We start from the raw sequence: 24,025 nt of genomic DNA, 5'->3' as shown, positions 1-24,025 counted from the left end.
ATAATATGAGATGAAGATTTTATTCAGTTCTTCATGTAGTAACAAATTTCACCCCTCGTGTTCAATTTTTTACGTTCGTGTTTACGTTTGGCTTCGAGTATCAAAAAGGGAGGGGGATTGGTTTGAGAGGAGCACGCACTTCCGCCCGTTTTATCAGAAAGTTCCTCAGCGTATCCGCTTTCGTACGTCAGAAGAAAAACCATACATGTTCATATTTTAGGTCGTTCTTCAGTTGTTTTTTTTGTTGTTGTTAATTGTTTCCCAAGTGGGATGCCTAATTATATTCGCAATGCAGAAGTAAGTCAATTTCCTACCTCTGTAAGGCAATTATAATAAGAGTATTTTATAATATCGTGAAGGCGAAATGGCGCTTGTTTCGGTAGACCTAGCTGGTGATGTAGCAAGTCCTACCGCTAGCTCCGTTTAGCCTGATTTATTCGACTCCGCGTCCTTCCAAACGTCACAGCCACTTTTTAAAAAGATGCCGGTTATAACCCAGCTGACGTTAGTTAACAAAAGGAAAAAGAAAAAATAACGACAATCTATTTTCTCACTGACTGGAAATGAGCTAGCTGAGGACACAGTTCGCTTGCTAACCAGCACCAACTTCAACTTCTCGTGCTGCTAATTTACCTCCCACATGTCTACATGTAGTTTTTATTCTTTTAATATAGATATTCCTGACTGTACTTTATGAAGTTTGTGTCCTGTTTTACCTCATTAACTATACAATTTTAGTTTTGCTATTTCAGACTCGGATTTCACTGTGTATTACTTGTGTGAGTAGAAAAGTAACGTTTAGTATATATCTCTCTCTCTCTATATATATATCTCCGATTATATTAAACTGCGAATTTTCAGTATCTCAATATACAGTGCTGTAAAAAAGTATTTGCCCCCATTCTGATTTCTTCAGTTTTTGTGTACAGCTCGTACTAAATAGTTTTAGATCTTCAAACAAAATACAACATAAAACAAAGGCAACCTGAATAAACACTACCGTTTTTTAAGTTTATTTTTATTGAAGCAAAAAAAAAAAAGAAAGAAAGAAGCTATCAAACAGTTATAATCCATGTGAAAAACTAATTGCCCCCTTAAACTTTAAAGTCTAGTTGTGCCAAGAGCCATGAAATAATATATTCTGGACATATGGGAGATATTTTATATCTAAATATTAAAAGTAGTTTTTAAGAGAGTTTTATTTACCATTTTTGATGTTCACAGATTAACCAAAAAGTTACATCATAAAATTACTATGGTTAATTAATACTTTAGCAACCACTCATGACTTTTGCCCCCAATATTGTTAGTTTGTGTTGTAACACAGATATTTAAAGTAATATATAAAGTTGCATCTGAATTGATGAGAACTATGGCTAAATAATAATATACAATGCTGTGAAAATTATTGGCCTTTCATTGTGATTTCTTCTGTTTGTGTCTCATACTAAACAGTTTTAGATCTTCAAACAAAATACAACATCAAACAAAGGCAACCTGAATAAACACACAGTATTTATTTATTTAATTTATTGAAGCAAAAAAGGTTATCCAACACCTATCATCCATGTGAAAAACTAATTGCCCCCTCAAACTTAAAATCTGCTTGTGCCACCTTTAGCAGCAATAACTGCAACCAAATGCTTCCCTTAACTGGAGATCAGTCTTTCACAGTGCTGCGGTGGTGTTTTGGCCCACTCTTTTTTGGAGGATTGCTTTAGTTCACCCACATTGGAGGGTTTTCAAGCCCATTTAAGGTCCTGCTACCCACAGCATGTCAGTGGACTCTGTGCACGAATGCTGCTTGCGTATTTCCGGTAGAATCTCAGCCAGTGACTTTACTTGCGTATAGCGCGTTCCTATAGTGAAATGTACCAGCAGCAAAACTCTTTCGTACGATTCATTTTACAACGATTAAGCTATTATAGTATTATTATTAGTATATAATATAGTAATGGCTTTCAGAAAGTTCAAGTATCAACGGCGGGGAGACAGCAGTTCGGCCGAACATTGTTGTGTCCCGTTATGCGAGACCTCCTCAAAGTTCAACTCTTTACTGAGTTTCCACACTTTTCCCGTGGATGAAGAAACACGCAGAAAGTGGATACGCAACATTCGACGTGACACGTTTAGCATCACATCTCATACAAGGGTCTGCAGTCGTCACTTCGTTAGTGATGATCTGATGGAGCCATCGACTCCTAAAGGGCGTCGCATGCTGAGGAAGGGGGCTGTACCCACCTTATTCCAGTGGAACAGCTACTCCGTTGCAGAACCCAGGCGCACCGGGGTATGGCAGAGGAGGGAGGTTTCTACTCGAGTGGATGACGATCCTGTGCCAATGAATGCCCAGCATCTGGAACATGATTACTGTTCATTTCTAGAACCCACGGCAGTCGATAATGCACCGGATCGGAATGAAGATCTCCACGAAGAGAATGAGCGACTGAGAAGACAGGAGGAGGTGTCGGTCAGTCAAAGATTTTGTTTGGGGCGATTTGCTGCTTCCGACGATGACATAAGCTCCCTCACTAGGTATGATTTAAAACCCTTCCAAATTACTGTATTATTGATTAAACGTGTTTTGAACATTTTAATTAGATAAATAAATACAAATAATGCAAAGACGGGTATGAAGTGTCAGAAATGGAGACTTGGCTAGATTCGCTAGTCGTATATAGCATGAGAATACTCGCCCTCAAAGTTGTTGATGTAACTCGAAATATATCATTTGAAGCCCTTCTCCTTCTTACTGTTGGGTGTAACAGCTGACTGCCTCACATATAACGTCATTCACGATAATCTGGGGAAGCTCTTGTAAACAGCGAGTAAAATGTCATACTTTCCTGTGCAGTCTTCATACAGTTATCGCCCATAGCGAAAATAGCTTTCGGCGCGGCACCGGATGTAACTGAGCTGGCTGAGACAAAATGCGGAAGCAATCGTGCATTGGTTCTAGGGATGTCACGATACCAAAATTCTAGTAGTCAGTACCTATACCACCAGACGTACACGATACTTAATACCAAATTCGATACCACGGTGTGGTATAAAATTTAAAAAATAAAATAAAAAAACTCTCCTGAGGACATCCTCCTCTGGCTGATACTGGCAAAGAGAGCAAGAGGGAGGGGGGTATTTTAGTTATCAAACACTGTCTGATAATGAGTGGACTTGCACTCCTAAACGCACGCACGCACACACACACACACATGCACGCATGTATGCACACAGACGCGCATGCACACACCCCTTATACTCTGAATGCAAACATTAGTTTAAATTCACTGATATGGTGGCAGACCAAAAAGATTTATTAAAAACATGAACGTTTGAATAATTATTAGTGACATTAGGCTACATTTAGCTGACAGGACACGGGCTGAATGACGATGCATGGTGGCCCATTCGGAGGTAGTTTATAACACTGCAATGCATTAGCATTGTTAACAAATAACTGGCTATTGCAGACATTACATGGAGCATAACGTTAGCTGGTTTCACGGCCACAATGCCAGCTGCCTCAAACACACATAATGTGGGACCGTCTTTCAAGTGCTTCGCCAAATTCCAGGTGTTTCCTTGATTTGTTTGAAATGAACGATAGCATCGGTTGCACACCGGAAACGATACTAGCTTTCCTCTCTTTTCCTCTCAACGAGTCGGGCGGAGCTAAACTTAAAGCTAAGCTAATCTTCTGTAGTTTTTCCCGTGTGCTTGTAGGCATTCTCCTTCTTCACCACTTGTGGACTGACTAAAACACTTGCGCATATTTGCTGCCGCCATCACGTCCGGAAGAATCGCAACCTCTGTACTTTCGTTACAGTCGATACCAATGGAAATGCAGAAAAACAAGTACCGTCACATTTTAAGAATGTTGGTACCGACTTGGTACCGAAGTATCGGTTCTCGTGACATTCCTAATTGGTTCAAGTCAGGATTTTGACTAGGCCACTCCAAAACTTTAATTTTCCTTTTTTTTTTAGCCATTCAGGGATGGATTTACTCCTATGCTTTGGATCTTTGTCTTGCTGCATAATCCATTTGCGCTTGAGTTTCAATTTACAGACTGAAGACCGGACATTCTCCTTTAGGATTTTCTGGTAGAGAGCAGGATTCATGTTTTTCTCAATTATTGCAAGTTGCCCAGGCCCTGAAGCAGCAAAGCATCCCCACACCATCACACTTCCACCACCATGCTTGACTGTAGGTATGATGTTCTTTTTGTGGAATTCTGTGTTTGGTTTACGCCAGATGTAACGGGACCCCTGTCTTCCAAACAGTTCCACTTTCCACTCATCTATCCACAGAGCATTCTCCCAAAAGGTTTGAAGATTATCAATGTGTGTTTTGGCAAAATTCAGACAAGTCTTAATGTTCTTCTGGGTTTGCAGTGGTTTTCACCTCACCACTCTTCCATGGATGCCATTTTTGCCCAGTGTCTTTCTGATAGTGGATTCATGAACAGTGACCTTTACTGATGCAAGAGAGGCCTGTAGGTCCTTTGATGATGTCCTTGGCTTTTTTGTGACTTCCTGGATGAGTAGTTGCTGTGTTCTTGGAGGAATTTTGGAAGGTCGACCATTTCTGGGAAGGTTCACTACTGTGCTGAGTTTTCCCATTTGGAGATAATGGCTCTCACTGTGGTTCTTTGGAGTCCCAGAGCCTTTGAAATAGCTTTGTAACCCTTCCCAGACTGATGTTTTTCAACCACCTTCTTCCTCATAATTTCTGGAATTTCTTTCAATTTTGGTATAGTGTGTTACTGGGTAAGACCTTTTAACCTACTTCATGTTGCTGAAAAAGTTCTCTTTAAGTGTTGATTTGATTGAACAGGGTTTGTAGTAATCAGGCCTGATTGCCTCTAGTCCAGCTGAACCCCATTATGAATGCAGTTTCATAGATTTGAATTAGTAACTACTGGGTCAAATACATTTTCACACAGGCCCAGTTGCTATTGGATAACGTCAATAAATAATGTTATCATTTAAAAACCGTATTGTGTGTTTTCTCAGGTTGCCTTTGTGTTATCTTCGATTTTTTTTTTTAAATTTCGGAAACAATTTAGTATGAGATATACACAAAAACAGAAGAAATCATGATAGAGGCAAATACTTATTCACAGCACTGTAATATTAATTTTAGTCATTATGCCACTAAAAATGGCAGGTGGTGCCACCGTTCGACCACAATGCATTACAGAGAGGAATTCCATTACTGTAACGCTAACAGATGCTACTATTGACGTTGTGCATTTAATATAATTGTAGTTTCAAAATCACTATTTGCATTTTTGGTAATAACCTTATTTTTTTTTCTCCACAGTGGAACAGGAGTTTACTACCAGGCAATGCCTGCAGTGGGACCTGATGGGAAAAATGTGATGAAGTTGATTCCAGTTAAGAAAGTGAACGGCCACTTTTTTCACACGCAGGTTCTTCCTTCGAGAAACGTCTGTGTACCTGCTCACACGTCTCCTGTGCCTTCACCCCAGAACAGAATCCCAACACTTCAACCAACAGCAGATGGACGTTTCATCTTAAAAACTCCTCTGGAAGTGAATACAGTATTTAATTCGGTGAAAAGTCAGCACAGAGGATCTAATGCTTTATTCCAGTCCTCTGCCAACCAAATGCATGTCCCACAAATCACCCAAAACATGGCACAAAACACCTTACAATCACCTGTTCAACCCAGTAACAAGGCTGTAATTGTTACCAACAGTACACAGCTCTCAAACACTGTGAAACCACCTGCACTGGCAAGTGGACATTACCTTCAGATCCCAGCTAACGCCACAGTTAGAACCCTCCCTGCCTCCGCGCTCCCATCGTCTATCCAAAACAGAATCTGTCACTCCACAAATGACTCCAGCCCTCTGAAGGGACTACCAATGGTTCTGTACGTGTCTCCAGTCAGCTCTCTGAAATTAGACCAACAAACAGCATGTGTCAAAAAACCCAGTGCGCTTCCCCAGACTTTGAGTCACACGTCTACTGTGAGCGTTGTGAAAAGCCCGGAGGAATCTCCTAGGAACAGTCAAGGGAGCACCACTCCAATGAAGTGGGTGGTTGAAGAGAGGGAAGGAAGCAGTGCTCCATACCTAATACCTGTGACCTCACCCAACATGTCCTCAGACATCTTAAAAGCAGTCAAGCATATGGAGTCGTCAAGGCTTCCAGACCAAGTCGCAAAAGAACCTGTGTCTACCGACACCAGCAAAGAAACAGTTACTCCAGGGAATGACAATGCCCTCGTGATGTGCAACGGTAAAGTGTACTTTGTGGCTAAAAGAAATTCTGAAGTCACCAAGGATATGATTACTAATGCAGAAAGCAAGCTGCACCCCAGAAACCCTGCCCAGTCCCCTACTGCCGCATTAGGTACAGTTACTCCAAACGTGAGTCAAAAGCAAGACCCGAAAAGCCCGGGAGACAATAAAAAGCCCAGTGATATCATTGACTTGTGTGATGATGATGAAGAGAGCTCAACTGGCACGTCATCTGGGAGAATAATCATACCAAGCGATACAGTAAGCGAGCACGATGAAGACTCTAACGTGATATTTGTGTCATACATTCCACCAAAGTCATCAGAGACCGAGAGCAGCAAGGACGTCACAGAGACGACGTCTCCGACCAATTGTGTGAACGATGCAGACGACACGAAATTAGAAACAGAAAGCATGGAGACAGGCGGCGAGTTGCTGAACAGTACCTGTAGCGCTGAATTGGATGCGAGTAAATGTGATGCTGTGCATGTGAACGAACCTGCTCTTGAAGGAAACGGGGCATCGTCAGAAACACTAGAAGTAGTTTGTGATCAACAAACTGATGTTACTGAAAAGGTACAGCAACTTCAATGTCCTTATAAGCTAAAAGGACTAATCTTAATAGTTACTTATTGTAATGTCTTCTTTTATATGAGTAAGTACTTATCTAGCCAAAAGAAAAATATTTCTAGAATGTCTTTGATTACAGTGATTGGACATGCCAAGTTGTACAATCTCATCTAATTTATTAAATGTTCTTGCAGTAGCAGCATTCACATAGTCCTCATGCAAATCGTTGTTGTTGTTGTTTTTCATGGTTCATGATTGTGTTTAATACATGTAGAGACCAGTACAAAGATGGTTTTGTATTTTGTCTTCATTCTGCAGTCTTAAATGCATAATAATATTACAATATTTGTAATGTAAAAGCAGGCTAATGTCACCAGGTAAAAGCTAATGTGTGCGTACGTGCTGTGCGGTCCTTACTTGTTTATTTCATTTGTTTTTTTATTTTACTTTTTAACAGTCTTTTGAGGAAATGGTTCCAGACCAAAAAGACCAGCCTAAGAGTGATTCTGAATTCAGACGGACTTTTGGGATTACCTCCGATTTAAGCGTTTCCTTACAAAAGATAGACGTGCCTAATGAGGCACAGGAAGGTCACCCGCAGAACGAGAAAAGGTTAATTAACAAACGCACGCTAGACGGCATCCGCAAACTGATTCGCGACTCAAAGATTGAGACAAAAATCAAACGGCTGATTCAGACACAGGTGAGATTTATTCTTATACTTAAGACCTAATCAGATAAAGCAGTTCACAGTCGATAAAAATGTTTCGTTATATTTGAAGGGGATTTATGCCTGTTGTGTACATTTTCCCCCCCAAAGTGCTGCCATATCAGTAATGTCTCAGAAGAATGCTGCAGATTGGCTTGGACCGTGTGTGTGTGTGTTGTAATACGCCTTCACCAGCCGCTTTAATAGGAACACCTGTACACCTCATTCATACAGTTATACAATCCACCAGTCATGTGGCAGGAGCACAATGCATAAAGTCATGCAGCTACAGCTCAAGAGCTTCGGTTGCTGTTCACATCAGACAGCTGTTCATTTGGCAGATGTTTTTATTCGAAGCTGCATACAATTGAGAGAGGATATAATGATTTGTTTTTCATGATATATACCCATACACACACAGAGTAATGTAAGTAAGTGCAATATGAACAGTGTTGTGTATTGGCCATTTGTTGTGTTGTCTGTCTGTAGGTGCCTGAAAAAACTGGCAAAAGAAAACGTTTGGAGAGAAATGGAGATAAAACTAGCTCGGACGAACATTCTTCACCTCCATCTAACGCTTTAGTAGAATGCGACCATGAGACTCAAAGTGCGTCAGCCGAGCAGAGTACAGACAGACAGGTCGTTCAGACCTGTCAAGGTGCAGAGGAAGAAACCCCATCCACCAGTGGTGCTTGTGACGTATCAGACACGACCACCAATCACCTCTATTCGTCCTCCTCGCTCGAGCCTGTACAAGCTCATACTGCCAAGTGTCGAAGTGACAGTCCAGCTTGTTGTTCAGGGTTACGGAAAACTCCGCCTCGCTCAAGCAAGGGGTGTGGGAGAGTGTGCACAGCATGTCCTTGTGGAACTAAGGTTGGAGGAGTGGCTGGAAATTCAGCATCTAAACCAGGAGAGAAGCCAACTCCCTGTTCAAGCATTACTTCATCTAAAAGTGTTTCGCCTGAATCAAACCGAGATGCGATTACAGTCGACAGATTGGCAGATTCGGTTTCACACTCAACCAACAGCAACAGTGCATCAGGAAAGTCAGGAGATGAAACGACACGTGGCAGCCAATCACGTGTTAGTACGGATGTTAAAAGTACTTTGCTCACTGCTACCTTTTCGACAAGCCAACCTGAGGCTACACCAGCAATGACAGGAACATACAGCAGCAGTTCAAGATGCACACAAGACACGCCTCGTGATAAACCTACAAGCAGCCAGTTAGAAACAGGTGCTCCGAAGCCAAGCAAACCAAACGAGATGAAGACGAGCTCATCCTCAGATCGCCAGTTATATTATACGAGCTACAAAATACCTAGCGAACTGTACTCCTCTGTAGTGCTGGACCCTGAGGAGATAAAACGACAGGAGAGAATCAAACGCCTTAAAGACCTTCTGCAGGAGAAGGAAGCTGCACTCGAGAAGCTGAGGAAGAGCATGTGAGAGCGGCATGAATCTGAATTTACTTTTGGCAGCAAGATATCAATGGAGAAATTGCCAGTATATGTAGAGTAGATCCGCGAAAGGCAGCATCTGGTTATATGCATACTTACGTTTTTGTGATGTACTTCAGCATTGGTGTGTTTCTTTGAATGTACACACAGTATGTCTATGTTGATATATTTACCATTCTCTCTGTTTTCTAAACTTAAGTGTCATGTTCATGAGTTTCATTATGCAACAGAGTACGCGACGGGTTAGGACGTGGCCGAATGCGGCTTCATTTTGAATTTCTAAATTATTTAACATTTCAGAAGACCTGTACCACTTTGTCATTTAGATACTTAATATGGTATACACGTTCCAGATGGCTTGTCTACACATCGTCTCTACAGAGTGTCCCAGACGTCTCCATACATAGGGGAAATTTTAGACTTTTTAGCAAAATATCTTTTCTTTTCAGATAGTCTTTAAGAATGCCTTTGACAAAAATATTGAAATCATTCTCTTGATTTGATCAGGAAGCTGCCTCAAGGTTGCGCTGGACTTTAATAGGAAACATGGCAAGCACATCACACTCGATGTTGTCGCCAAACTGGGAGCCAACCTTGGGAGAGACAACTGTGTGTGTGTGTGCGCATGCGTGCAAAGTAATGGCACATCACATGGAGGACGTTTTGTAAATAAAGTTACATTTGGCTAAAAAGTGTTAATTTCCCCTGTGTATGGAGACTTTTGGGACGCCCTGTACGTTTCATTTAACATGAAATAAGTATTGCTATCATCATTTTTGCTTTATAGGAGCATAGCTCATTTCAAAATTAACTTCATCCAGAGTAGTAAGGGATTAACATCATTCAGTTTGTTTTGCAGGTTCTGAGGTGGGGACCTTTTGGGATTGTGCTACAGCTTTGTTATCCTTTTCTTAAAATGTCTTATTAAAATTCCTGTTTTCTATGTCTGTGTGAGGTTTTAATGCTGAAATTGAGATATTCTTGTCAGTGGATATTTCTTAGTTCTTACATGGAGTTCCCAAGTTAAAAAGTAAAGTAGGCAAATTTTGAATAATATAAAACTGAATAGAACAGTCAGCTGATTCAGATAAGAAGAAATGGCCATGTTGTAGGCCATTAAAGGATGCCAGGATGTCCTTTTAGCAAGGTAAATAACATTTAGGTTTTCAAGTAAGTGCGTAGTTAAAGTTTTACATCACGACTGGGTGAACACCAGCATGTGGGAGATTTTTTATATATATATATATATATATATATATATATATATATATATATATATATATATATATATATATATATCTTTAGTGAACACTACATGGGTTAAAGTCACAGGTTTCCAACCCTGGTCCTGCTCTCATGTACTCATGTCAACTCCGTAAAGCCTGTTAATTAGCGGATCGATTATATCAGGTTTAAAATTCATGCTAATGAATAACTCGGATGTTGAAACATGGCTCATATAAAACAGTAAGCTTGGCTACAGATAGCTAGCTTTTATTTAATCTTGCTATTATTTTCTATAACAACACACAATAATGCCAGCTGCAAGACAAACCACATGTTTATTAATGCATTCATTCTAATACATCATTTCTATATTAATAGCTAATTCATAGCTTAATAACACAAAAATATTTTGCTATTTAACAAAGAAAAATGTATAATTGTTGATATGGTGAAGCTGTCTGTAATTACAGTGATTTAATATTTTTGGAAGGAGTCTTCAGTATCAGTGCTTTGTAATACTGTGGTGAAGCTTTTTTTATTTTATTCTTTTTTTTAAATGTCTTCTGCCATGGAAAAGTTTTTGGGACAGAGGACTAGGAGTTTATCAGTAACATGACAAGCTGCATGTTTGAAGTCTTGAATCTGATTTGGCAAGAATGTGTGTTTCTTTATAATTGGAAGGTTTTTTTCTGGCTTTAGCATGATTGATGGCGCTATATTAATTTTCAGCACAGAGGAGTTTACAGTTGCAGTTTCTTTTTTCGTTAACTTTGAGAGAGAATCCAGGAGAAGCTGCTGAGGGAGCAACTGTTTGTAACATAAGTGATAAACGGAACTAACTTGTTTTGTGGATGTTGTGTAACGTTAATTGTAAACAGTTAAAAAGTGCAATATGTCTAGTTAAAATTGTAATTGTTGCGTCTCTGTGGTATAAGTGGAATAATACACTTCAAGGTGAAATATTATCAGCCTACAATGCATGTCTTTGGACTGGGGGAGGAAACTGGAGTACCCAGAGGAAACCCCCAAAACATGGAGAACTCTGCACACACAGGGCAGAGGTGGGATTCGACTCCCCAATCCCAGAGGTGTGAGGCAAACGTGCTGACCACTAACCCTGCTGTTCTGTACATGTAGCATCTAATAATAATAATACCGACTTTCCGAGTAGTAATCCGGGACCGATGGGGGCGTTTTCTTTGCGTATTCCTAGTTGGAGTACTAGTTGTTGTCCTTCACCTACTTAACCACTACAGCTCCAATCTTCACAGTTCAGTCCTCCAGGATTTTGCGATCGCAGAAATTAACGCACAATCAAGCAAACTCCGCAATATTCGCAGGAGCTTGTTGCAATTGCTCAAAATTACCGCAGATCTGGGCCAAGGCGCATCATGTGACGTCATCACAACGCGCAATTCAGCCAAAGCCGTCTTCGAGCGTAGAACGAGTTCAGCTAAAAGGTCTGTTTTACAAACAAGCTTCACTGTCAAAGACCATGCGAAGCAGTTTAGAGCAATTGCTATTTCGCCAATTCAAGTAAGCTAGTTTCCCCACAAAAAACACCGCAAATTACATCATAAAATGTTTTGAAAAAAATCGCCGCAAATAAAATCCTCTGTGAAATCCCATATGGACAGTTTAACTTGCCGAAAGGGGGTTCTTCATTATTATTTATTTATTTTTTTAAATATAAGTTTTCTTGTTTTAACCTGCAGTATCTGCAGCTGCTCGCCAGAGGGCGCGCTCTGTATTAAAAGTGCATGACTGGCTGCTCCACATTCCTCCCGAAACGCTCGCTAATGACACTCATTACAGCCAGGATTCCTCATTTCCACGCAGCGTGACTAACAAGACGGAAAAGAGCGGAGCAACTTTACAGCCGTTACCACTAGTTATTAATCATAATGATAACAGAAAAGAAGGAAAGTGGCGCAAAAAATAAAACTTAAAACAGAGCAGAACGCGGATTAAGTAAGGAAATCCTTTCTCTCTCTCTCTCTCTCTCTCTCTCTCTCTCTCTCTCTCTCTCTCTCCCCGCATGCCCATTGTGAGTGTTTGGGTTTGTCCAAATGCGGAAGTTGCCGCCCAGCAAAAGCACTGATAGCGAGAAGATGATGCTCACGATGACAGGCGCAGTTCAGCGCTTCTGCACGGTGGGTTAAAACCCTGTGAGGAAGTCCCGCAGCCCCGCTCCCTGATGGCGTCGCTGCCGGAGCGCCGGGCGTTCGCGCTCAAAATCAACAGGTAGGCTGTTCTCTGCCTTTCTTCCCCCCCTACACACACACACACACACACGACTGACCACTGACACGTTTGCTAGAAGTAAGTCAGTGCAAGTGTGCTTGCGCTGTAGAGGCTTGAAGACGTCGCGAGAAAAGCTGCGATCACCCAAATACAAGTCCAGGAGCACAGCACTAACAGACACGTCGCGTGACGCTGCTCAGCTCCCAGCGCGCTGCTCCGGACTCTGAGCCGTCAACTGCGTCTCCTCGTCGGCTTCATGTGTGGAGTTTATTAGGAGGGAGTTCCGCAATGTAGATTCCACAGCAGGCAGCTACACGTCCTGAACACGAGGACTAATAAGAAAAACGGGCCACACACAAAAATCTTTCAAAACAGAATTTCAACATCGTCGGGGTGGAAAAAAATAGTAATGGAAGAGGTCACGGCTTGTGCGCATGCGCTATTCCTTTAAACGCGCTTAGTAGTTTTCTTATTATTAGTCAGTTTATTTTTTTCTCTTTTGTGTGTGTGTGTGTGAATAAGCAAAAAGTTGAAAGTTTTGTCTTGAACAAAAAAAAACAAAACAAAAAAAAAAAACGAGGGAGAGAACAGGTGCTTATTTGAAGCATTATCCTCTTTTATTCACACACACACATCCTATTGCAAACAATGAGATCTTGCCCAGTCTATCATTTCCACTGTGCTGATGTCTTCCTGATGTGTTGATCCTTTCCTGTGAGGATCTTTTCCTCCTTTTCGGTTGAATAAAATCCAACAGTTAAAAGTCCGGTTAAGCTGGAAGTTATTATTGTTCCTTCTTTTTACATAGCAGGTGGTGAGGAAGTGCATGAGCCCATTGTGCTTGGAGGAGGAGGAGGAGAAGGGGTGGATGTATACTGTTGATAATAATTATACTAAGCATAAACTCTGTTGTGAAAGGTTTGTGGAGTTTATAAGTAGGGAATAAGCTGTAGCTTCGTTCTTATAGCCCCGGTCAATTTCTCATGTCAGGTGTTGTGTGGGAAGCAGCATTTGTAGCCAGTCTTACATTTACCATTGACATTAATAAGCTCTTGTTATACTTTAATGACTTATGTTATGATGATCCTACAAAAGTGCTTCTGCTTCAGTTGACAGAACACGGAGCATGGTTTTACCACTTGAGGAGGTTTGAAATCGTTCAAGGACTATAAATATGTCCATCAGCACACCCAAGTTTCAAGATTACTCAGGATGTTGAGCTAGCTTGTCTGTAATAGTCATAATAGTGCTTATATGAAGGCAATGTTTTTTTATTTATAATCCCGCTTCTTTTGTGAGACTAGAATAGAGTATTCAAAAGCAAAGTTGTGGGATTGCGATGCCGCAGAGGGGTTATTCTTACTAATTTCATACACGCCGTTTCACTTCCTCTTTGCCATGACTCAAAAGGAAACGAAGCTTGCTCACTAATGCACAAGGAAGAAAAAAAAAGTAGAGAGGTAGATGTCTGGCTTGATTTTCACCCTCACGTTGGTCACTCTTATTAGTATGATTATCGGAAGCTCTAGATAAAGCAAGCAGGTTATTTTTCATTACCTCTTGAGGTTTGGTAAATTCGTGGTGGTTCAGATGAGGATGAAGCAAAAATTCAGTGCATTCTGAGGAAGACAGTGCTTCAAAACAGAGATGTGGGCATTACTAGTGTCCTCAAAAGACATCCCTAATGTAGGTCCACTTAACGCAGAGCAATCTGGCTGCCTCATCTCACCAGAGAGCATCTTGCTGTTGCTGCAGCTGCTTGCATTTGCTAAAAATGTAAGCAAGTCAGCATTAAACATGATTGCTGGAGAGTTTGTTGGCAGTGTCTGCCTGACTTTTCCCTCTTTGCTGTGGGCCTGCTTTTATTTGCATGGATGATGTCACTGACAGTCCTTTCAAGATTGAGAGTTCACAGTCTGCATGGTGTTTGTGTGGTTGTGGCTTAACCACATGAGATGCTGGCTGCTTCCCCCCCCCCCCAATTTGACTACTTCTGTTCCATTCAGTGCATGTTTACGTGAAGTATTCCATAAATTTTGTCCGTCTTGTGAGCAATAATTGCAATGACTTTAAAAGCCATTGGGGCAGAAACTTCAGTCCAAACTGGACATGTCATAGAAAGAGCAGTTTTGCATACTGGGATTCCTCCCAACAACAGGAAGGTTGTTTGAAAGGGAAATGCATTGCCATGTGATGCCAACAGTTCCCTCCTTTCAGTCACATTATGCTGACGTTTCACGGAAATCCAAAGTAAAGGAAGTTGTGAGGCTCCGGCTTTTTCTCAATAGCGTTGTGTTACATGCTGATCTGCAGTCCGGACTTGGTTTGAGCGAACCAAATGCGGATTGTTCTCTACAGCTCCAGCCCTCTCCTTAATAGAGGATCTAGTCATTGTGTAGGAACCTTTCGAATGTGTGCCAGTTAGAAAACAAAATGGAAATTCTCTTTACACCTAGACTTGCTCTTTTTTTTTGTCAATCCTGCAGTGTTTGTCATATGGTGTAGCAGTCATTTGGTGCATGCCCTATAATCCACTCCAAACTTGTTAGAATTCATGAATATTCATACATTTCTCTGGTGTAGTTAATTATTCATATCTTAGTGCAGTGCTAGTTCATTTACTAATTTTTTTTGGATAAGGTTTCTTACAGGAATCCTGTACTAATCTTAGCACATTAACTTATCTTGACTTTACATGTACACCAGTATATCTTATTAAGTGATTATTATAAATCTCTTACCAGATTATTTAGCAAATTCCAAGCATTTCTTTTTAGAAAGAAGCTTAATGTACTATGTTAGACAGATTTATCTACAGGTAAGATATGTACACTTGCTAAGATAATTTCTTTTTTTCCAGTGCAGGGTTCTATGTAGTTATTTTGAAAGAAACCTTATCCAACTGTTTTAAGTGTATTGACCTGAAAGCTGTGAGTTGAAGTCTCTGGGCTGTATGAAATCCATTAACCATGGCCATACACACTTATACATTTAGCTTGGATTTTTTTCTGCCTCACTTGCAAACTGCTTTGAACAAAAGTGTCTGCTGAGTACCTATTCATGGAAAAGTGAAATACTCTAAAAGAAAGCTGAAAGCGGCGATGTGTTATATAGTATTGCTGCTTCTCTCCTCCCTGCAGCCCAGTGAATGGAGAAATGACCACCTTCCTGTCTACAGTTAATGAACCCAAAGCAGACATTTACCCTTCCTGTAGGTGTGTCAGTTTACCGAAGCAAGAAAACGTATTAGAAGTGTTGTGTTGAGAGACGTTACGTACGTTATGTTTGGGTGTCAGCGTGCTGCTATGTAATCTCTGTAACGCAACAGGCTGTTCGAGGCACCACACAAAAATAAAGTGGATTAGAGTTCAAGAATTCTAAGAGGAGAATTTCCTTGGTGACATTTTCATGTCAAAGAAGAGCAAGGTTACACTCTGGCAAACCCTTAGAAGGAAGCAGGTTTTCTAGTATATGTGGTGTCTAAAAATCATGCAGCAATCTTTTGACGTTGACTATTAAGTAGAGATGCACCAATGTATCGGCCAATAAAGGCAATTATTCACGCCATCGGCCGTTAGTTTAGAAACATCCAATGATCAGGGCTGATTATATCCTGTCAATCAAACACCTCGATTTCGTGCTCTGTGTAAAGACGTCTCTTATGTGGAATGATGACAAACCTGCAGTTTGTAATCTCTGCACTGCTAAAATTTTACACCGGATGCTGCAGCAGTGAAGTGGGAGTTTCGAACTACTCGCGCTGAATTAAAGCACCAGTACACCGTTGAAAGATTTAAATGAAGATGAGTTGACAAAGTATATATTGCACAGAAAGATATATTTGTAGAGTAGTATGTTTCATATCCAGTTAATGTTAATATATAAAAAAGTTTATATTATATATTACCAGTTTGATGTCAGTGATGAAGTAGAAATGCTTTTGTTTGTGGTGAGTGAATGTGAAGGCTAACAGGAGGTTATTATTCATTGACTGAATTAAGAGAATTCAGTCATTGTTAATATGAATTAATAACACTCGGTAAGTTAAAAAAATCTTACTTTAATCTTCAAAATTTAGTTCATGTGTTCATGTTAATTAGAGTAATGTGTTTTCTGTTTATGAGACCAGTTACTGTGAAACAACTTGCTGAAATGGAGAGAATAAAGTTTTTATTTGCATTTCTTTCAGAATTGTGGAATTAATTATTATTCATTTAATAGAAGGCATAAAAGGCCGAACTATCGGTATCGACTGATAGCTTTCTTTTCACTTGAATGATTGGTTATCGGTATCGGCTGAGAAATTTTGTATCGGTGCATCTCTACTAATAAGTATTCGTACTTTTTGTACACTGTAATTTTTTTAAATGTAATACTTATGACTTTTACTTACTACATTTCAAAACAATTATCTTTACTTTCTACTGACTACATTTTTAAACTTGTCACCACGTTTCTCTTTGATCATATATTTATGAAGTTATAAGATGGATTTTAGCGTTGGATGGCTTCAAGGAGTTTCAGTGAGAATTCCAAATAAATCTAAACTTGAACATGTGACAGCAGGAATGAGACGTAACACTCAACAGTGTAATCTGTCTGTTGCTGCCCCAGTGAAAGAGGCACTCAGTTACCATCAGTAACTAATATAACTGTCTTATTTGTGAAGTAAGTTTAAAAGTTTATATTCTTCTTGAAGAAGAATTTAAAGCTGTAGTTTTACCTGAGTATTTATTTAAATGGTTAATTGCGCTTGAGTAAAGAATTTGGATACTTTTACCACCTTTGCATGTAAGTGAGTTTTCTAAAAGTGTTTTATTCTTTATGGAAAAACATAATGGAGACATAGGGTGTCCAAATAATGTATGAAAGTCAATAGCCACATATAGGAATACTAATAATATATTTTTACTAAGTATATTATTATTATTATTATTATTATTATTATTATTATTATTATTATAAAGAACAAGGTAAGTTTGTAAGTATGAAAGTAAATAATTACATAAGTATATAAGAAAGTAAGTAGTTATGCAAGTAGAAAGTATGTAAATTAGTAAGTAATTAACTACATTAAGTAAGGAGGCAGGTACGTCCATAAGTGCATAAATAAATGGGTAAATAATTAGGTAAGTATATAGGTAATTGAATATGTAAACAAGAAAGCATGTAAATACGTACACTCTATGGCCAAAGGTTTGTGGTCACCTGACCAATCACACTCATGTTTGTTTGCTGAACATCTCATTCCTTTGGTGTTATAATAACCTCAACTTTTCTGGGAAGTCTTTCTATTAGATTTTGGATCATAGCTGTGGGGAATTGTGCTCATTCAGCCACAAGAGCATTAGTGAGGTCAGGCACTGATGTTGGATGAGGAGGTCTGGGGTTCAGTCAGTGTTCTAGTTCATCCCAAAGGTGTTCAGTGGGGTTGAGGTAAGGGCTCTGTGCAGGTCACTTGGGTTCTTCAACACCACTTTGGCAAACCATGTATTTATAAACCTCGCTTTGTGCACAGTGGTATTTTCATGCTGGAACATGCTTGGGACCCTTAATTCCAGTGAAGGGAAATCTTAATGCTAGAGCATACAAAGACATTCTTCTAACTTCGTGACAACAGTTTGGATAAAGCCATTTGTTTGGATAAATGGGTGTGATAGTCAGGTGTCCACAAACATTTGGCTGTATATCATAAGTACATAAGGAAGTACATAACTACAGAAGTAAGAAAATCGATTCACATACATACAGCAGTGAAGAAAAAAGTGTAAAATGTTGTGATTGTCTCATGTGTTGGTCTTTCATTATTAAAACATGGCTAATTGGTTAAAACTGGTTGGTATACTTTAGTCGCCATAGACTGATGGTGTGAAGCCCCGGACTGAGTTGTACTATAAAAGTGGGTCAAGCTCATGTACTGATCATATTAAACATGGCCTACATTTAATAACTGTAAATAAAACATACCATAACAGCAGCAAGAAAATCCTTTAGAATATCCAAATCCACTGAGCAGTTTTGCACAGTTGACTAAAATAGCTAGCAAGACAGCTAACTTACCTAAAATGGGCAGAATGTTTGATGGTAATCACAGGCATACACAAGTTACATTTCTTGAGTCAAATATTTACACATTCAAATATGATCATACAGTGCCCGCCATTAATATTGGCACCCTTGGTAAATATGAGCTAAGAACGCTGTGAAAAATTTTCTTTATTGTTTAACTTTTTGACTATTTAACCTATTCACAAAAATACAGAAAGTCTCCAAAACTACAATCTGAAGTCACCTACATCACCACAAGTTGTTTGGAAGGGTTTCAAGAAAAAAGCCTATATTCTCATCCAAAAACAAACTCAAGTGTCTTCAGTTTGCCAGACACTACTGGAACTTCAAATGGGATTGGGTTATATGGTCAGATGAAACCAAATAAGAGCTTTTTGGTAATAAACATCAGAGGTGGTTTTGGCGCACACAGAGAGGTAGCCATATGGAAAAGTACCTCATGCCCACGGTTAAATATGGTGGTGGCTCTTTAATGTTTTGAGGCTGTTTTTCTGCCAGAGGACCTGGACATTTTGTTAGGATACATTGCATCATGGATTCTGTATGGAGGAATGGTCTCAGATCCCTTGCCATGTATTCTCCAACCTCATCAGGCATTATAGGAGAAGACTCAGAGCTGTTATCTTGGCAGAGGGAGGTAGCACCCTTTTGGTCAATACTTTGTGCTACCTCCCTCTCCCAAGATAACATTTTTTATATATATATATATATATATATATATATATATATATATATATATATATAAAATGTGTGTGTGTGTGTGTGTGTGTATGTATGTTTGTTTGTGTAAACCTAAGTTTTGTTTGCAGTTGTTTGATATCCATGAGAGTACAGTATTTTTTTTGTGAATTTATTTTAACAAAAGATTAAAAGGTTAAAAATAAAGATAATTTTTCACTGCTTTCTTTGCTCATATTTACTAAGGGTGCCAATATTCGTGAAGGGCACTGTATGTCTTCTACGTTTGGAAATTAGCCCAGGTTCAGAATCAGACATAATACACAGCAAAAGTGTCAGTGATTTTGAAACAGTCTGTGAAAAACTACATTGATGTGCATGCTGAATGGTTGAGACTTTCAGAGCCTGCAGATGAGGAACTTGTCATTGTTTAGGGAATAGATGTCATAGGGAGTAGGGCATGATCATATGAGTATGGCTGTAACACATGGGAGGAAGTCCTGCTAAGTGCTTTTAGGTTACTGTGATATCATTTGAATCATAATTATATAATACCATCATACCTTCTATGAAGTGTCACACAATTTATCTTCACTAATAAACGTTTACCTTATGATGTACGATGTTTCACCAATACGTTAGGTGGCTTACATCATATGCATATCTTCATTCAAATACATTATAAAAAGTCTTTATTTCATATTCATTATTGGCACTCCGATGACGATTGTGAAATGAAATCGCACATTTGCATCAAAAAACATATACAACCTATGAAGCAGAGGCTACGTTTCCAGGAAAAGGTCCTAACTGCATATTGTGCCCAGGGAGAATTTGTGGACAGTGTTTGGTGAGATGTAGATTACCAAGTCTCCTTATTGTTGTAACAGTTCAATGATCAGTTATTGGTTGATGATTGGTTCAGTTCTTGGTCGCTTAATGTTAAATTCTGATTTGTCAGACCTTTTTTGTTGGCCATGTAACTTTTAATTTTGGTTTCTATTGATCAGTATTCACTTCAACACAATTTAAGACAGGACACTCACTGTGCCCCATGATCTCCTCATTTGTTAATAAATGAAATTAAACAAAATTAAAAAATATTTTGCCCTAACCCCACCTCATGGCCCAATTTAATCCATGTGTTCATATATTGGTTCATGCTCACTGATATAAATAGGCCATGTTAGCTAGACAAGTTTAACATGGATGACTGAAAGATGTTTTGGTGAGATGAACTTCTTGATTACTTGTTCATGGCTAAATTTGGCATCAGAAATGGGATTTATTAAAAAAAAAAATTAAAAAACCCACAACAACAGGATTGTGTATTGTTGGTGTTTTCAGGTTGTTTGATTGATATCTATTAAGATTGTTGAGCTTCATTGTTCCATTAGCCTCATGTATCCACATCCACTAATTTTGTAAATATTCAGGCTACAACCTGACTGTCTCTGCCTAGAAGCTGTATTTTGGGCTGAACTGTGAATTAGGAAGAGGATTAGTCCTAGGAAGGGGATTAGTTCTGCAATCCTGTCAGAGGAAGTTGCACTCAGTTGTTTACGTTTACTTCTTGAAAGCGATTTTCTTTAGAATGACTGGATTGATTTTTTTTTTTTTTACAAGCATGCATTTTTCATATTTCAGAAGCTGTAATGGTTGGAAAATTTAAAGCATATTTTAAGCATATTTAAAACTTATAATAATAATTATTATTATTAATTATAATAAACTAATAATTTGTAAAGCATTCCTTAAATCATGGAATAGAAAGTTGAATTTACTATATCAGAATGATTTCCTCATTGTTTTGTTCTGCGTTTACTATATAATGTTTTATGTAACAGTGTGTGTGATTTAGAAGGTGTGTGATGAGTGTATGAATAATCATTCAAATACATTGAACTTTACACTGTACTAGCTACTGGTGCTGATAGACTGTCAGCCAGCCAGGAGACAAGCACAACTACCTAGCAGTATTTGCTTTGGTTTGCTCCTGTAAGACTTTGCCCTCTGTTAAAGAGAATTCAGATGGCTTTTCAGGAATGTGCATGCGATCATAAATGGGTTGGTAATGCTAAGCAGAACGGTCTTGCTCAAACATTTTAATGCAGTGTAACATAACTTCAATGCTAGTATGAGATCAGCTATATAGCTGCTGAAAAAAAAACTCCAGCATTAATTTATTAGTGATATATCTGCATTTTTTCAGTCGCCCAAAGAAAGCTACCATGAGGGTGCAGGATGGTGGCGTGTTTAGACTCCCATGTGCTCGATCACCCTGCACAGCATATTAAAGAGAACAGCAAGAATATTGTGCTGAAAGTGATTAGAGGCTCCGCAGTTCTCAACACGACATGATGCAAGCAAATGGCTGTGATTTATGGAAATGGGGAATGCTTTATCAGAGGGAGCCATTTTTCCTGGTCACTGTGCACAGTGCTACTCTCTGTGGGAGAGCCAAGAGCAAACCAGGCAGCATTGTTAAGAACATTTGCACAGATGCTTTGGGAATATGAATTAGGCTTAGGTGTGGAAAATGCCCAATTCAGTCTGATTTACTAGTGATGAATTCAAATCTCAGTCACTGGAAAGCACCACAGTATTGTGTACAAAAAGTATCGTGTTCTGGATGAGTCTGAACAGTTTCTGAATTTCATTGTCCCGTGTGACTCGTGCTAGTTTTATGGTTGTTTACATTTTTTTTTTTTTTTTTTAAATTGAATCATACCTGTCAAATCAGATGATTAGAACCTGGGTCATTATCTGTGGTGTGACACACACACACATACACACCACAGGTGTGTACACACGGTGCTCCCTTACAGCCATACTCATTATCCGTCCCAAATGTTCTGGAAGTGTTCTACCACACTGCCCAGCAATTTCATGCATGATTTAAGAAAATGTTTTTCGATGCCAGTGATTACACCTGGCCTGAATATATATTGTGTTGAAAATAGGTATGTTTAAATTCACACTTATAATAATTGTTTGTGTATACTGTATATTTATATATTCACTCAGTTGCCAGTTTATCAAGTACACCTAGCTGATGAATTCATTCATTCATTGCCCATGTTATCAGGTTAACCTACCACCATATACACTCACTGAACACTTTATTAGGAATACCTGTACACCTACTAATTCCTGCAGTTATCTAATGAGTCAATCGTGTGGCAGCAGTACAACGCGTAAAATCATACAGATTCAGGTAACGTTCACATCGACCATCAGAATGGGGAAAATGAGATCTCAGTGATTTGGACCGTGGCATGATTGTTGGTGCTAGACAGGCTGATTGGAGTATTTCTATACACCATGCCGAACCTTGAGGCGGATGGCCTACAACAGCAGCAGTCCACGTCAGGTTCCAGTTCTGTCAGCCAAGAACAGAAAGCTGAAGATGTAGCGGGTACATGCTCATCAAAACTGCACAGTTCAAGACTGGAAAAACAACTAGAGCTGCAACAGCTAATTGATAATAATCAATTATGAACATCGTTGTCAACAAATCTCATTACTGATTAGTTGGTTTGGGCATGGTATGGGGTTTACTCATTGCATTACTTCTGTTCTGGAAACACGCATCAGAAATATGGCATAAAGTACAGACCAAAGTTGTGTCCCAATTTGACATACTGCACACTATGCACTTACACTATGTACTTAACTATCTAGTTTATGAATTTTAGAAAGGTAGTATCGTCTCAAATGGAACACTAGTGGGGTTTTTTTTACTAAGCGGAAGTATAAGCCGTTTCCCAGTCGATGGCACATGACGTCAAACGCACGTAATGTGATGCCGCTAGCTTTAGCAGAATACAGAGTCAACTAAAATGCATTTCTTCAGTTTAATGTTTGTCAGCGTTACCTTTTATACCCAACATGACCTCAGTCACCATCAGACGGAGGCATTAATCGTCAAGTGACAGCAGAAACAAGTGTGTGACCTCCAGTCCTCTAAGGCAGGGGGGCATTTTATATTAAATCCTGTGAAGAAGACGACAATGATGCACGAGCACAAACTTATGTTTATATCCAAAATGCTCCATCTGTGCAAGGGCCAAATTGTGAATTGCTTCAAAGGTTTAGTTTAATTCAAGTGTATTGTGATTAGGCACTGTATTTGCACGCTTGCGGTGTAAATTCTGTCGTTTATTATAACTGTAGCGATCTGTAAGTGTTCTACTGTATTAGTAATGAGGCCGCATTGCTCACTCGCTGTGTAGATGCGGTGAATTCAACAGTGTAGCGCAAGTAAGATCTGTAATGCCAATTTAAAATGCTATGATCAAAGTAAACATAAGTAAAACAATATGCCTAAAGGCAGTGAGTAACAAAAACCTTATGGTGCAGTGAAAGTGAGGTGTGTTTTTGTTTGTTTGTTTGTTTTGTTTTGTTATGTTATTAATTTAGGACTGTAGTTTAATCAGTGCTTTTTGTGCATCTTGTGTTAATGTAAAGTTTGAGTCTGAAGTTTATATTTGTTTCACTGGATTTGTGGATTTTATTTTAAATAACGGTATTGAAATTTTGTTTCAAAAATCCGATTAACTGATTAATTGAAATACTACTACTAATAATAATCTGCCAATTAATCAATTATTAAATAATTGTTAGTTGCAGCCCTAGACCCAACCTGCCTTGTGTCAATAGTCCAGGCTGGTGTAGGTGGTGTAATGGTGTGAGGAATGTTTTCTTGGCACACTTTGGACCTGTTAATACCAGTCAATCGCTGCTTGAATGCCGCAGCCTATTTGAGTATTGTTGCTGACCATGTGCATCCCT

At 39.2% G+C, this 24,025-nt stretch overlaps 2 protein-coding genes across 4 annotated transcripts in view; both read left to right on the top strand.

Annotated features, from left to right (window-relative positions):
• The first annotated feature begins 56 nt into the window (after positions 1-56).
• lrif1 (ligand dependent nuclear receptor interacting factor 1) lies at positions 57-9,958 on the top strand. Of its 3 annotated transcripts, XM_053625054.1 has the most exons (5): positions 57-297; positions 1,966-2,535; positions 5,326-6,847; positions 7,299-7,544; positions 8,040-9,958. In XM_053625054.1, the coding sequence occupies exons 1-5, from the start codon at positions 290-292 to the stop codon at positions 9,000-9,002; spliced, it is 3,309 nt and encodes a 1,102-aa protein (XP_053481029.1). In that variant the 5' UTR covers positions 57-289; the 3' UTR covers positions 9,003-9,958. The 3 variants fall into 3 exon arrangements, with proteins under 3 accessions (XP_053481029.1, XP_053481031.1, XP_053481028.1); XM_053625056.1 differs by lacking the exon at positions 1,966-2,535 and having other exon boundaries at positions 64-297; XM_053625053.1 differs by lacking the exon at positions 57-297 and having other exon boundaries at positions 365-2,535.
• Positions 9,959-12,325: 2,367 nt separating this feature from the next.
• dock8 (dedicator of cytokinesis 8) overlaps positions 12,326-24,025 on the top strand; it is a 64,339-nt gene continuing 52,639 nt past the window's right edge. Inside the window, exon 1 of the mRNA XM_053625052.1 lies at positions 12,326-12,484. Within this exon, the coding sequence (XP_053481027.1) occupies positions 12,438-12,484 (47 nt within the window). The 5' untranslated portion in view covers positions 12,326-12,437. The remainder of the gene's footprint in view (positions 12,485-24,025) is intronic.

This window comes from Ictalurus furcatus, chromosome 5 (genome assembly GCF_023375685.1).
Source record: "Ictalurus furcatus strain D&B chromosome 5, Billie_1.0, whole genome shotgun sequence".
Taxonomy (NCBI): Eukaryota; Metazoa; Chordata; class Actinopteri; order Siluriformes; family Ictaluridae; genus Ictalurus; species Ictalurus furcatus.
This window is presented reverse-complemented; position numbering and strand designations above follow the sequence as displayed.

Excerpts from the sequence above, each read along its gene's own strand:
- lrif1 (XM_053625053.1), top strand. The coding sequence starts at position 1,955 with ATGGCTTTCAGAAAGTTCAAGTATCAACGGCGGGGAGACAGCAGTTCG. Across the intron at positions 2,536-5,325 it reads GACATAAGCTCCCTCACTAG|TGGAACAGGAGTTTACTACC; the intron begins GTATGATTTAAA and ends TTTTCTCCACAG. Across the intron at positions 6,848-7,298 it reads AAACTGATGTTACTGAAAAG|TCTTTTGAGGAAATGGTTCC; the intron begins GTACAGCAACTT and ends ACTTTTTAACAG.